At 44.3% G+C, this 15,376-nt stretch overlaps 3 protein-coding genes and 1 long non-coding RNA gene across 5 annotated transcripts; 3 read left to right on the forward strand and 1 right to left on the reverse strand.

Annotated features, from left to right (window-relative positions):
• Positions 1-891: 891 nt before the first annotated feature.
• Positions 892-3,444, reverse strand: LOC111068321. The gene is made up of 4 exons (XM_022357712.2): positions 3,195-3,444; positions 1,927-2,036; positions 1,244-1,658; positions 892-1,165 (listed from the first exon to the last, which is right to left on the reverse strand). The coding sequence occupies exons 1-4, from the start codon at positions 3,256-3,258 to the stop codon at positions 1,014-1,016; spliced, it is 741 nt and encodes a 246-aa protein (XP_022213404.2). The 5' UTR covers positions 3,259-3,444; the 3' UTR covers positions 892-1,013.
• Positions 3,445-4,675: 1,231 nt separating this feature from the next.
• On the forward strand, positions 4,676-6,346 carry LOC111068324. Its single transcript, XR_002607165.2, has 3 exons — positions 4,676-4,711; positions 4,784-5,334; positions 6,133-6,346. It is a non-coding gene; the product is annotated as an uncharacterized LOC111068324 (long non-coding RNA).
• Positions 6,347-7,526: 1,180 nt separating this feature from the next.
• Positions 7,527-12,021, forward strand: LOC111068325 (protein takeout). Of its 2 annotated transcripts, none has more exons than XM_022357717.2 (6): positions 7,527-7,577; positions 8,029-8,110; positions 9,106-9,224; positions 9,284-9,405; positions 11,360-11,493; positions 11,562-12,021. In XM_022357717.2, the coding sequence occupies exons 2-6, from the start codon at positions 8,044-8,046 to the stop codon at positions 11,936-11,938; spliced, it is 819 nt and encodes a 272-aa protein (XP_022213409.1). In that variant the 5' UTR covers positions 7,527-7,577; positions 8,029-8,043; the 3' UTR covers positions 11,939-12,021. The 2 variants fall into 2 exon arrangements, with proteins under 2 accessions (XP_022213409.1, XP_022213410.1); XM_022357718.2 differs by lacking the exon at positions 7,527-7,577 and having other exon boundaries at positions 11,562-11,714; positions 11,784-12,021.
• A 1,277-nt stretch (positions 12,022-13,298) lies between these two features.
• Positions 13,299-15,271, forward strand: LOC111068296 (protein takeout). Its single transcript, XM_022357681.2, has 3 exons — positions 13,299-13,481; positions 14,326-14,432; positions 14,492-15,271. Exons 2-3 carry the CDS (start codon positions 14,363-14,365, stop codon positions 15,160-15,162), a joined length of 741 nt encoding a protein of 246 aa, XP_022213373.1. The 5' UTR covers positions 13,299-13,481; positions 14,326-14,362; the 3' UTR covers positions 15,163-15,271.
• The last annotated feature ends 105 nt before the right edge of the window (positions 15,272-15,376 follow it).

The raw sequence follows: 15,376 nt of genomic DNA on the forward strand, positions 1-15,376 counted from the left end.
TTTAAAAAAAATAACAGTTTTCAAAAAATTTCAAAAAAAGTTCGGCCATAGAAAAAAAAATTATCATCAAACCATTTCTAAGCCTCAAATCTTTAAGAATAAATTGGTTTTGTTCCTTAAGGAAAACTCGTGTCGAGTAGTGAAATCTTTTGTGCAATTTGAATTTTGCGCCAAGAAAGCCGCTATACTATACATACATATACATACATACGTTTGCATGTGTTGCATTGCACTGCCATGCAACAGCTTACTGCTATGCCAGTCGGGAAATTTAGCCATGTCACAAACCATACAGTATACTGTATACAGAAGGTGGACATGTTCTCCACCATACCATTTCAAATACAAGCATACTTTGCGGCTTTTATGCCGGCCAGCTTTTGTTAGAGTGAACCGAATATTCGATATAATTTCCCATATTTTAGATGAAATATTATTTATTGATACAATAAATTACAATGTAAATTTTTTTTAAATTATAAAATTTATCTTGTGAAAAAAATGTATTAATGTACATATATATATATATATATATGAAAGATGGATACAAGATAAATTTTATAATTTAAAAAAAAAATGTACATTGTAATTTATTGTATCAATAAATAATATTTCATTCATTTGTCGCTAGAGATTTTAATTATTTATTCCTGTTTAAAACGATATACATACATTTGTATATAAGTATGTCCATGCATATGTACAATGGAAATAATTGTAAAGTTTATGCTCAAACTGTTTATGGTTCTGGGAAACGATTAATGGTTCCTTGCCGATCTGTCCCGAACTTTTGGCTGCCTGTTAAAAACTGATTCAGCGATCGACCTGGTCTTGTGGTCATATCTCCCCTTACGGTTTGGGGTCGCCAAAGTCAAAGAAAAGGGTTCTGTCTACGATGTTCACACCACATACTCGTACAATTTAATACTTGGCTCATAGCGTTAGCGGGTAAGTTACAATTAAATAAAGCTTAGAGTAGGAGCTTAGACTAGGACGTGGGGTCGGGGCTCCGACTAGTTCACGTAGAACTGCTCGATGGGAACGTTCTTTAGCAGCTGGTTGGCGAGTTTGCCGAATTCGCTTGCCAGCTTCTTCTGCAACTGGGTCTGCATGGCCTCGAGGACAATCTGGGAGTTGTCCCGTAGGAAGAGATTCGTGGCCTCCACTGGGGGGTAAAGGGGTAAAAAGGGCAATTGATTGAGTCATTCGATGGGCGGAAAGGCCAAGGCCAAGACAAACTTACACAGGATACGATTGTTGTTGAACGCTCCGGAGATGCTCATTTTCACATCCTTCACATCCAGCACCAGGCTGAGCGAGTCGATGTGCAGATAGTTGGCTCCCTTAGACGCACGCACCGAAGTCTTACCGGTGAGATCGGCAGTCACGCCCTCGAAGTTGGCGTGGAAATCGCCGCCGCCTGAGGCGGGCAGTATCAGCAGGACACCGGAGCTGGTGTACTTGGCCTCGATCTTCAGCTTGGGCATCACGATCTTCGCCTTGAAGGGCTCGTTGTTTTCAGTCAGCTTGAGCGACTTTACCTGGAAGTTGCTCGCCCCAAACGCCTCCATGTTCTTGAGGGTGATCTTGTAGCCCTGGGGCCCGTCCGTCAGCTGCAGGGCCAGGGAATCCATCTTGAAGGGCTCCACAGAGGGCAGCTGGTGGGGCGAAAGGAAAGAGAATATTAGTCTGAGGTTTACCCGATTCTGCACCACTGTTCGAAGAGTGATCAATTTCCGCACTTTCCACACTTTTCACACAAAAAACAAAGTTGGCGTTGCGCAAGTCCAGCTCCCTCTCTAGCCCACTGACTTCCATTTGACTTACAACTTATGCAACTCCAACTCGTTTTGCAATGGAAAATCAGCAAAAGGGAAAGGGAAAACTAAGGAAAACAAATGCAAATGGGGGAGAGAGAAAACGCACCTGGATCTCGGGAATTCCACTGGCCAGATAGGGCTTCAGATGCTCAATGGCACCCATGAAGCACTCCACCAGCTTGGGATCATCGCGCTGGCATTGTTTGATATAGGCAGCTGCAAAAAAGAAAGAAAACGGAATCTTAGAAGGGAAAATCACTTAGCAGAGTCAACAGAACGGCGATCAACAACAGCTAAAATCTCTGCTTTTCGATTCCTGTAAAGTTCAACGACTCTGCAGACGAGTCGGCCGTAAACCAGTCGCGGCTTCAGGCGGCCTTCAGCCAGCCAGATTGAGATCTCGAACTCGGTCTTGATAGTGAGTCTGTGGGCAAGGTTGAGGCTAGGCTGTGTCCGAGAAGTGCAGCTCTAGAACCTGTTGTCGGCTCGATTCTGACGCACATGACACACATTTCGGCTGCGCTTCGCTTGGGGGGGTGGGGACGGGGGCTAGCGATTATCGGTATATCCATTACACAATGCGGTTGGTTCCCACTCCGGCTTCATTAGCGCCATTCGCTGGCAAGGCAAACTGCAGCGAGAGCGATCGAATTTTCAAGTTGAAGGCTGTTCAACGGCCAGGCCAGCGCTGCTGGCCAAGCGCTAATTAAATATGGATTTGGTTCATAGTCTGCATTTTGAGTTCGCAGCAGAGATGAAGCCCCATGGGGCTGGCTTCAAACACACATATATATATCTATATAGATATATAATGCGGAAGCGACGTCTTTGTTGACACTCAATGCTTCCGAAGCGGGGCTTTGTCCCCCTTTTTTCTTTGTTTCGCTCATTTGTCAAATAAAACTGTGTCGCTTTAAGCAATTAACACATTGAATAGATCGATTGGGAATGTGCTGCTAAGGTAAATCACATATCCACATGCACACATATGTATGTATGTATGTGATTAAACTTGACATTTGACATATTCGGGAAGATGCAAATGCATTTATCTCCCGGCATAGTGTGAAAGAGTTAAAAGTGCTAATTCGCAGTTCACCAAAGGTTCAACATTTAAATGCAAATCGGAGCTGGAATACCCTTTAAAATGTATACCTAAAGCCAAATTTCTTAGGTTTTTATTTAAGAAATTAATAGTAGAAAATACAGAAGGTATCTTTCGATGAGAAACATAAACAGTTGTAGGAAAAACTTCATAAATTATTATGCTTTCAATTCCCAAAAAAAGGAGAACTTATTTTCTCTGCCTCTTATCTATGTATTTTTAGAGTTTATCCCTTTTGAATATTCCCAATGATCCTTATTCCAACTTACGGGCTTCAGCCTGGACCATCCAGAGCGTCTGCACCACAATCACCAGGCACACGTATTTCAACATCTCGGATGCGAATAAAAATATCACTTGATCACAATTTAGGAATTATAGTTGGACAAAAACAACGACGACCCACACGCGACACGGAATGGGAATTATAATTTATTTAAATCTTTATATGATTGGTCGTAGTCGTGGTCGAACGCAACGTCTGTCACCGCGAAGCTGAGAACGTGAACTGCGAGACAGTCGCCTGTCGATCGACGATTTTAAAGGCCCCCACCAGTGGTGGAGCGGGAAATGGAGACTGGGGACTGCGGGGCACCTAGTACATAATGCAAAGCCCGGACAAGTTAAAGCAGAGCTCAAGTCAAGTCAAGTCCCGACGCTTAAGTCGACGGCGCGTCGTCGCTGGCAGAGAACTTCAATACTACCGAACAGATCTGAGATGGAACTGGGCAGCAATTGGCCAACTGACTGACTGACTAACTGACTGTTTAACTAATCTTCGGTCTCTCCATCCCTCTCTATCTCTCTCTCTATGTCTCACGAACTTTATCTGACCCTCTCTTTCTGTCTGACTTCTTTGGCTTCTTGCAAATTTTTTGTTTGCCCATTTTGTCGAGTGCCATAAAAAGTAATTAAGCAATTCCAATTACGCAATAGACAGCAGATATTTTTTGTCAGTCTCGGATGCAGTAAGAATCTACAGTTAGTAGGTAAACACAGCTTCCCTTAAAGAGAAGCTGAGAGCATCACCTGATGAGCTTCACACCTGCTTTAATAACCTTCCCCCAGTGGACCGCAAAAGAGCCCTGAAGGCAAGCAATAATTGTGAAAATTATTTAGAGAAATAATCACTTGTATCAGCTAAAGAAATAATGGTTAATATCAGCTGTCAGATCTCTTGAAGCAACCAAACTTTGGATCTAGTAAAAACCTTGAGATATAAAATAGAATTATAATCAGAATGGGGGCAAAGGGAGCTAAGTAAACCTCATTAGGCGTACTCTGGGAATCAAATCTAATTAAAATGTTGTGTTTAATGAGTTATTAGGTTTAAATGATTAGATGTGTCTGTGTCTGTTTAAGACTGTATGAACTGGCTAGTCCCTAGACGGCTGACTGTGAAATACTCTTAAGTCTGATTTAATACTTTATTTTACGTATGGAATGGTCGTAAAAATACAAACTTATATAAGACAATAGAATTCTTGGCATTTTCAGTTAGAAAAACATTCATTAGCATTTTAATGTCAGTAGCATTGACTACTGAATGAGTCACCCCCACATCTACGTCTACATCTATTTACGTATGGTAGAAAATTTACATGTTCGCCTATTACCACTTCATTAAATCCAGTTAATCAGTCACTCTTACTTGTTGCACATAGTACTAGTGTAGTGGAAAAGGTTAAACTAGTTTAAAGCATAGATCTAGTCCGTTAAGTTCTAGTTTGTAGCCAGCCAGCCAGCCAGACCAGTCTCCCGAGAATCATTCAATTAATAGCTGCTAGTGAGTGACTAAACTGGTATAACTATGTGAAAATACTGCGGAATTCAACAGAATTCACTCTCTTCTATGTAGACTGCAGCTGTCTCTACAAACAGAAGAACAGCAGAAGCAGAAACAGAAACGGAAAGCCCAGATACTTTGCCCCAAAACTTTGCACTGCAGCCTCGAGACTTTCGACCGAGCCCAACCGAACCGAACCTAGACGAATGAAGCTGAACTCTTAAACTGTTTACAATGGCCCTGAGCGCAAACAAACAGAGCTATGGGGAAGTAGTACAGTACAGGCAGCATTCGTATCTGGGAGCGTGGAACGAGGGCCAAATACTTATTTGTCATACAAAAGGCCTCTTCGCCGATTCTGAAGCTTGTTGACAGCGGGCAGGTCCATGCGCACAATGCGACTAAGTATATGTAGTTATAAATATACCTACATATCTCCATTTGTATCTGTATCTGTAGCTGTATCTGTATCTGTAGCTGTACAAAGGAAAACGAGAATAAAGAGAATTGGCTGGGAAGTGGCAGTGCGAGCTGCTTTCGGCTTGAAAGAGCAAGGAAAACATTACTCAAATCTCATTGTTTCATTCGCATCATTGTTGCCTCTATGTTGGTTCTATGGCTAAGTAAGTGTATCTGTATCCCCACACGTGTTCCCAGAAGGTGGAAATTGGCGCTGTTTGCCTGCTCACGAACCCATCATTTTTTTAGTGGGACTGTCTAGCTAATTAGCAAAGTGACTGGACAAATGTGATAAAGACAACATCGAGTCGAGAATAATTAGCCAAAATAGCTGACAAAATAGCCATAATTTTGTTGAATTAAAATTTAAATGTTTTAATCATGCCTAAAGAGCAGAAAAAGTTGAATTTCCTAGAAACAAGTTGCATGAAATGTCAAAGCATCTCCACATTTGCATTTAAGTTCACTTTCAAACTCCGGTATAATTCCATACATTTAGGCTTCCTTCTGTTCCCCATTTAATTGGCAATCAAATATCCAGTTTCGGCCATAAAACAGGAAGGAACATGACCCAGAAATGTATGGCTTTGGCGCCCATAAAGTAGTTGGTCAGAAAGGAATCGATCCACAATTGCATTCACAGTCGGTGGTTGACCCAATAACCGCACCACCTTGACCTTGAGCCGAGTCATAGCAGAGCAGAGCAGTGGCACAAGGGCCGCACAGTGGGGGCCGTCGCCGAGATGTGTTGGCAAAAAGTAAAAAATTTTATAATTTAAATAGAGTATAGAGTAGAGTATACACGCATGCAAAATATAGAAATTCTAAAGTACAGAAAATCGGTGTTTTAGTTGGGAATTTTATTTTGCTTTATCCACATTCTGCCTCTTTAAGGTTCTTTCAGGTCGAATTCAAAGTAAACTATGGAATATGTGATTATGTTGTTCGGTCTTTCTTAATAGGTATTAGAGGATAAATGGCCAACAGTGTGATTCACTCTCATGAATCTTATCGGTCGCTGGTATTGTATTTTGTACACAAAAGGACTTTCAAATGATGTTTGCTTAATTGAACGGGAAAACATTGAAGATCGCATTTCCTCATCGCATGCAAAAATTGTATGCAAGGAGAGGGAGAATTGTTTGACGGAAACACTCAAGGCAAAAAGATGAACATAAAATCAGGATAGAAAGGATTCGAGCCGATGGAAACATCGGCCCGGACATTATTATTATTATTACTTATATTTAAGAAAAAAGAAATTACTGAAACAAAATTAGAGTGGATAACGACATTGGCCAAAGAGTGCATTTAATATGGAATATTTTAAGCTGCAAGTTAAATTCGTGAAGATAACTTTATTCGTTCAGAACTTATTCATGTTGAAATGCCGGAACCCCCCAACACCCCACCCCACTCATATACATTGGCACGTACATTTTCAGGCACACGACTTCTGCCGTGCGATACGTTTCCTTGGCATACTTTCAGGCGGTGCAGCTACAGTGGCGGTGCAAAATATTGAACCATGCTGTGTGTACAAGACGATCATTCGTGTGAGAAGAAAATATTAAATTATTTTCTCAGACGCCAGGCAAGACGATTCCTGAGCTTGAAAATAAAAACAAAGGTTCCGTATCCATAGCAGAACAAGTGAAATCACTGCTATTCAACATTTAATGCGATGTGATTCATGGCTCACGACCCCTTTGCCATCTCTATGTAGATGTAAATTAAATTTAAATGCAAAACGCACAATCATAAACAAACAGTCAGAATTGTTCTCGACAGCGAATAAAGTGCTGTGACAAAGTTCCCCGAGGCATGTGCATTTCTTTTGGAGGGCTTGTCACTCGCTGTCAATGGGAGGAATGGATGGATGGTAAGCCCAATAAACATTACTGATTTATAAAGGAAAGGGTTCAATGAATGGCTGGATAGGGGGAGGAGATAATGAGGTGCCGCTTGGCCCATCGCCATCGTCATCTCTTGACACTCTTTAGAACAAAGGCTACGAAAAGGCTGAGAGGCAAAAGGAGGTGGATGCTAATCCCAGCATGTAGAATCGCTAATGATGGATTCATCATTCGTGGCAAACTCATTACCAGAGACTGCGATTTCAGATGGTGTGGGGTTCCAGGTGGTGTAACGTTAAGTGCAGGGCTAACCTTCAACTTCAAGGCACCCAGAGCCAGGCCCCAAACGACGCAAAGGCATAGGCAGAGGCAGAGGTGGCAGTTGGCAGTAACAGAGTAGGAGGCCTCTCCTTTTGTTCGTCTTTCTTTCTCTGGCTCTTTCGCTGCATTTCGTCGACGCTTTCGAGCCGACTTCTTGTTGGTTAAAATGGCTTGGTCCAACGCACTGCGAGCTCATTCCTCGACCGAGTCGCGTGAAAGTTGGACGCAAAGTAAGCGCAGGCCAAGTCACGCCGAAGAAAGCAGCAGCGGACAACAATTCGATTCTTTATTCAAGAACAAACAACGACGGACTGACTGGTGTGGACTGGTTGTGACTGGCTTTGGGTTTGGTTTTGGGCCTGGGTCAGGGACTGGGACTGAGACTGGGACTGAGACTGTGACCCACTTAACGAGCCCCAAAGAATTTACGTCAAAGTGAAACCCACAGATTTACCGTGCGAGTGTGTGTTCAAAATTCTTTTCCAACTGTTTTCGCTTTCGCTCGTAAAGCAGCCAGCAGCCAGCAGACCAGCCAACGACGTCATCTGACCAGAAACTAGCATACATAAATCCATACATTTTCGACGGCAGAAAAAACGTGCTAATCAATTACGAAACTAGCGAAAAACAAAAAGTGAAACACTACCAATAATTTCCCCTGTTACTTGTACTTTCATTCAGACGAACCATACAAAAATGTGCCACAAATTCGGATTCGTTTTGCTCGCGTCCATCGTGGGCGCCATTTGGGCCCAGGAGCAACGTAAGTACCATCTACAGCAGTGATTAATCATTAATGGATGCATATCATCCGATTGGGCTGCAGAGCTTTCTTTTCGAAGAGTTACATCAAAGGCAGCGCTGGCTTTCCAGACGTGAGACCCCTCCTTAGACACGTACGCCGCCCCCGGCCCCGGCCCCGGCCCCAAAATTGGCTTAAGTAGCCCATGGATTGGGCTTTAATTACCCACCCCCCAGACGTGCCCCGGCAACAACGAAAGTTGGCTAATACGCTCGTGGCTATGTGGTTCCCGGAATGGCATTTGATGGCAGCTACTATCTCCGATCAAGACTTCTGGTTCTCTTTCGGTACATTACATTACCCCGTACTGGCTGCAATCAAAACTCGAGCTATCTGGAACGGAATTGCTTGGGCCATTTCGCTATTTTAAGAACTTTGAGGCCCATAAAGATGTGTAGGATGGGACGTGTCTGGATATACGAGTAGCCAAGATATAAAGCAAATTCCTGGAATCAAAGTTCAAGTCAATTTAAAGAGAGGAATTCAGAATATAGGGTTGTGCATCTTCCGGAAAAGTCTAGAGTCTAGAGTCTAGTGTCTAGACCCTTCCGCAATATTAAAGTATGACTTCCATTTATCATGTCTGCCGTCTGTCGTCTGCCTCCTACATCCTCAATTGTGCCTATCCGAACACACCTTTCTTAACCCGGCAATAAACCTGTCACCAGCCTCATTTCTCAGTGGCCGCTCACAATGCAGGCCGAACATGTTCACAGCGATTATCCGCTATGGCTGTGAGAGATCCCCTCGAGATAATGGCGAACTTGAACCCAACGACAGCTCACGCATGCACCGGGGAAGCGCAGTTGATGGGAGGGAGCGGAGCCCTATAGCGAATCTTCAGCTCCATTGTGCACAGTTTTCGATGAAACAATGTGAACTGTGAATAGGCAAAAGTGGCAGCAATTATAGATCGTTGCAGGCAGTATTTCTCACCCATTACCGATCACTTTCAGCCTACTACCTGCAGCAGTGTCCCCGGGATGAGGCTCAGATCAACGACTGTCTGCGGGAGAGCGGCAACAAGCTGGTCCACTATCTGCAGAAGGGCGTGCCCGAGCTGGACATCTACGAGGTAAGTGGATGACATCACACTCCATTCTGATCAATCACATACGAGTATTTCCCTTGCAGATTGAGCCAGTGATGATCGATGAGATCGGCATTGTCCTGGGCAGCGGTCCGGACGGCTATCGCGCTCTCTTCCGCAACATCCAGGCCTATGGCGTGAGCAACATAACTGTCACCAATATCCGGTAGGTTCAGGTGCACTCACGCCTAGCTCCGATGTACTTTGGTCCCCATTTTTTCTGTCGTACCCATAGGGTCAGCTTAGATCTGAACCCGCATAGCTCGACCGACACTTTAAGTGGTTGTTCATCATCACTTTATGTCACAGAAGGCAGATGTTCGCCCATGAGAAATGTCAATGCACTGACACAGCCAGTGTGCCAGTGTTCCAGTGTTATTCTCCCAAAAAGAACTACTTCAATATTTAGATGCAGTTTGGAATTCAGTTTGATTTTATTTGATACTCTCACGGATTATTATTTCCCTTGTTAGTTTTACCCACTCGACAGAGCATTCAAACTTCTCTGTGCATTATCTTAGTCTTAATTGTTCTATTTAAACTCCAAGTCAAAGAGTCAGTGCGTTTAGCTCTGTCTCGTTTAGTAGAACTTCCGTTAAAAAAGATCAAATGGCACAACATTACAGTCAGAGTCATAACAAAGAGGTTCTACGCATCCAAGTAGATTCGATGGAATATCCCAACTGTATTATCCACCCATTTGGCCAGCATCCAAGCCAATCCAAGTCAGTGAGTCAATTGTTCACTTACGCATTCGATCAATGGCTCTGATCTGAGCACGCGATCTTCGGCTTGATCATTGCATCGCTCACGTTGTCAACATTGTGTGGGGAGCTGACTTGAATGAGCGCAGTTTCCGATATCAAGCCGCCGGTTATGGGCTCTCAAGTTCTTGATTTATACCCATACGAAACGATTAGCACTCGCATTCGCACTCGCATTCGCACTCGAGCCAATCGATCGAGCCATAATTGATTTGCATTTGAGTGGTTCTTCAACTCTAACTTAAACGTTTTATGTTTGCCCAGATCGATTTGCATGCGCACGGGTTTTTTCATTTGCAATGTACTTTATTTATTTTTACTTGCATCACGTAACTGCCCCCAGATATCAACTCGTGCCCATTCTGGTTTGGGGGCAGGTAGGTGTAGGTGTAGGTGTGCGAGCAGCTCCAGGGAAATCTAAGCCATGTCTTTTAGCCGGAATCAGCCAGAGATACTCGTGCGCTGTTCGCTGGAAATTTGTTTGCTGTGTGGCTGTGTGTTGGGCCATTTAATTTTATTTATTTATTTAATCATTTAATGGGCGATTTGACGACGCGTTTCGCGGTTAACAGGAGATTCTTGGGAAAGCTGGGGAATTACTTCGTTGGGTATTTGTCATGTTCTCCCCTTTGCCATCGTCAGACAAGTGTAGAAAGATTACCCAGGAAAGTAAACCGTTGCGTCGTTTCCAATTGCCTTTTAACTAGACTGAAACTAATCCTCTTTCCACTCTGAATGGCCTCCGTTTTTGTGGGGCTCTTGGATTATGCAACGCCCCCCAAAGCCAAGAGCACTTTTGGCTTAACTTTCCGGTATTTGGAACAGCAGAACAACAGAAAAGCAGAAACCACAACCAACGACTCGGACTACCGTTTGGCCATAGACAAGTGTCACTCAATTGGCGAAAAAAGTGACGCCAAGTCAATTGGTAGACACATAAACACTGCGCGAGACGACAGACCAGACCCCCCGACCCACAGATCGTTGACCAAGAAACGTGCCAGAAAAGTGTGCCAACATTAGAAATATTCTACTCCATGTGGAGTGCAGTCTTTGGGGCCGGTTTCGGTTTTGGTTTGTCCGCCGAAGGTCGCATCAGGCTGATCTTTTTGGAGAGTTCTCCTTGGGGTTGAGACTTGGATTTAAGAGAGTTTCGTTTCGTTTCGTTTCGGCTACCAGTTACCACCATCCAGCAGCAATCAAGGTTGCGGCAAATAGTCGTCTGCTCAGCTCATCGTTGCCATGAAATGGCACTTTTGTAAGGAGCTTTGAGAGTCATTACGCAGATTGTCACTGTCATTGCCATTAGATATTTATACTCATATAAGTATATACATTTCTATATGTGCCTTTCAGCTCCGACTTGGACTCGCTGCAGTTCCAGCTGACGTGCGAGATACCCCGCATACGCGTCAAGGCTCAGTACCGATCCACAGGTGTTCTGATCTTGGTGAAGGCCTCCGGTGCCGGCGACTACTGGGGCGAGTATGGTAAGTAACCTCATCAGATAGTTTCAATCATGGCTGGGCTGGGTGCTGATAGTTCGCTCTCTTGCCAGAGGGCGTCAAGGCCAAGATCTACTTCAAGGCGGTGGCCAATGAGGGAGCTGATGGACGCACTTACTTGACCACCGACTCGGTGAAGATGGACTTCAATGTGAAGGAAATACAGATGGGCGTGGATAACATTGCCAATGGCAATTCAGTCATACGTAAGCTTAGATCTTCAGTCCCTGAGAATCACATGCGGGAATCTACTCACAATCTCCTCCCATTAACAGAGGCTGCTCTCAATCTGTTCATCAACTCGAACTCCCAGGAGCTGCTCAAGGAAATGAAGCCGGCGCTGAGGACGAAACTCACTCTGGTCATCAGGAACTTTATGGATCGCATATTCGCCAAGATCCCCCTGGATGAATGGATCAACTTAAACTAGTTCTCCATGAGACACTGTTCTACTTCTAAGTCCTAATGTATTGCACAGAGTTCAAGCTAAATAAACAAAAATAGTACGAAAAATCAACTAAAAGAGCAGCGATGATGGAGGCGGAAAGGGTGGTGGAAAGGGGAGAGATTATATTGCTCAATCCCCCCTTTCGTGTTGCCCAAACCAACAGGTTGCAATATTATCAGAGTTATCATTAGATGCACGTTTGAGAGTTAGAAAAGTTACCCACTCTCGTTCAGGTTTGGCATGTTAATTCAAGGCCATCGCCTCGTCTCAATGAATGAGTAAAGGTTTGTAAACAACTGCTGGCTGTTGGTATTTATCACAAGAAATAGCCCGACTTCGTAGCTTTAATGAGCAAAGAAGAAATCAACTAAAAGTCAGCAGTCCACGAGACAAATCCCTCTGTAAGAAGTGCACTTTGTGCCCCACATTACAGCCCCTGATGGGAGCTTCCCTGAGGAAGCGATTGAATAATAAACGATGAATGAACAGCGACTAAAGGCGTTTCGTTGCTAGTTATCTAACACGTAGTACGGGCAGCCATTAGGCCGAAGCCTGGCCAACTGATCTTTAGGTTGACCCCCGAATGGCGTGCAGTTCAACAATTTGCCCCATACCACAATCAGTGGCAGCACCGAACCATGTCAGAGGCAGCCCAGCGATCCCAGTGGCGACCCAACCCAAGCGAGTGCCCAGCGCTAAAGCTTCTCGTCACCAGGGACATTATATAATATATAATGTCCAAAGTGAACAGATTGTCAACCAACACACGACCTCAACTAACTCCCGATCCGATCGTCTCCACAGAACACAGGGAAGATGTGTTCTCGACTCGTAATTGCGATTGGCACGACAGCGACCTTCCTTCCCATTCCCATTCCCATCGCCATCCCCATCCCCATTCAGGCCGCTACCAACCCCTAATCCCCGACTGCGTTCGTTTTCGGGTGGCAAGGCTGCTGAGGTGGGAAACAGCCCACAGCCCACAGCTTCCTGCCTGGCTGGCTGTCTGCATTTTCCCAGCCGCCAACTGGCAATTTTCCCCCAGCTCGCAGATACATTTGTGTGGATGCAATCAGTATAAAGATTATTATTAGTATTAAACAGTAGCTGCTTAGCGTCTTTCTCTATCTCCCTCTCTCTCTCACTCACTGCCGCAGCTTGCCTCGCCTCTCCCTCTTTCGCTAAGCGTTTTGCCAGCAGCAGCAGCAGCAGGGCGCGGAACCGGGGTATTTCTGAGTTCTACGTCGTGCTGCTGTTCTAGCTCCACAGCACAACTTGCCCAAGCTCTCATGTAAATCGAAGCGAAATTTTTGCTATAAAACGTGCCGGTCTCAACAATTTTGCATTCAGTACGATCTGTAGACGGTTACTAAAGCAACACTCGAATCCGAGACTCTGAAACAAACACACAGAATAAATCTCAAGCAGCAGCGAGAACGTTGAGCGGCCTTCGACATCAAAAAGTTAATCAAATAAAGTGCCAGAACACGCAAAACTCAATTAAACAACTAAATCATTTCCAAGTGTAAGTTCCAAGCCAGGAAATATTTTTTGTTGACACTCGTATATCCTAGACGTGATCCGGACGTGATCCGGACGTGATCCTCAGCAAAAATCTACTCAATCAAACCAGTGAAAACTTCCCAACTAAAGGAATATTCATCCAATACCTCTGTATTACATTCGTTCCCATTTCTGAATGAGAATGAACCCCGAAAACATTTATTATTCAATATATGTAGCTCCAAGGAAATGTATTTTCCAATTCTTGCAGGAGATCTTAAATCTCAATCAATCCCATTCAAGTTCAAAGAAATTTTCCTATTTCCCTTTCCCCAATCAGTGTCCATTCAAAAGCTCGCTCTTTCTCTCTCTAGTAGAAGTTGAACTACAGTTCGCTCTCGCTGGCACACCGCCAATCAGTGGCCATTCATAAATATCGTAAAACATTGATAATGATATAGTGCTCGGAGCCGCCGATCAAAATCAGTTAACTTGCAGTCTACAAAGTGAACAAAACAGACATCTGATGATAGTAATCGTTGCGGATCGGCTCAGTCGATAGAAACCTCCCACTTATTTGACTACGACGCAGTGACCATAATGCCTATAATCGGGACTGGGACTTGAGATGATTATAGCAGTGGGAGGAGGATCGGTTTAAAGGGGCTGAGTGTGTGCCGACTCGGCTCCGTGTAGCTTGTGTGGTTAATGATTTTTGAATAGATGTTCATTATGGAACATAGACTGTGACGTCAATGCCGATAATGGTGGGATGTTAGTGGCTGCGATGGGAGGGGATGGGGAATCAAACAATAGTTACTTTAACCATTTTTATAATACAATGCCTCTTTGATATCTTCCCATAGGAAACCACATATACTTGCAACTATACAATCAATCAAAATGCAGTCCACACTCATTGTAGCCTCTCTGATGATCTGCTTCCTGGGAGTTACCTTAGCTGGCAGCATGCGTAAGTAGAAGACTGATCCTATTTCCTATATCCTATACTCACAAGAACTCTGCCCATAGCTGACTACATTCAGGTGTGCCATCGCCACGATCCCGAGCTGTCGAAGTGCCTGAAGAACAGCGTCCACAATCTGCGTCCGTATCTGGCCAAGGGCATCAAGGAGCTGAATGTGCCACCACTAGAGCCTCTCTACATTGGCGACCTGAGCATTCTCGACGGATCCGGTGGCCTTACAGTGAAGGCCAAGAAGCTGAACATCCTGGGAGCCTCCAACTTTGAGATCACCAAGCTGCGCGCCTCCACCCAGAACAGGCGCTTCGACTTCGAGCTGATTCTTCCGCATCTGCATGGCGATGGCATGTACGAGATTAACGGCAACATTCTGGCGCTGCCCATCAAGGGCAACGGACCCTTCACCGGCAACTTCACCAACTTTGTGGCCTATGTGCGCGTCCAGTACGACATCAAGCAATCGAATGATTTGGATTACCTGCACGTGAAGGAGTTCGCCCTGAAGATTCGCACGGGAAAGGGAAACCTGAAGCTGGAGAACCTCTTCAACGGCGACAAGGTGCTGGGCGATGTCATAAACGATACGATCAACCAGAACTTTGAGGTTTTCACCAACGATTTGATCGCTCCGATTGCGCGCGCCCTGGAGGCCAAGTTCCTGGTCATCACCACCAAAATCCTCGAGAATTTCACTTACAGCGAGCTTTTCCCCGTCTAAGATGAACGTCATGCCAGAATAGGAAGCAGCTGTGGAGATTTAGAATTAAGCTTGTGATACACTTGATTTGTTTTAATTAGTCTTAAAATATTCAATAAATTAAACGAAATTTAACAGAAACACACGGTTTATATATTTATATACATACATATACATATACATTTAATTATAATTTCAATTAAAACCAAACCTCACGACCCATTCATCATTTGAG

Source organism: Drosophila obscura, unplaced genomic scaffold (genome assembly GCF_018151105.1).
Source record: "Drosophila obscura isolate BZ-5 IFL unplaced genomic scaffold, ASM1815110v1 contig_4, whole genome shotgun sequence".
In the NCBI taxonomy this organism is placed as follows: domain Eukaryota; kingdom Metazoa; phylum Arthropoda; class Insecta; order Diptera; family Drosophilidae; genus Drosophila; species Drosophila obscura.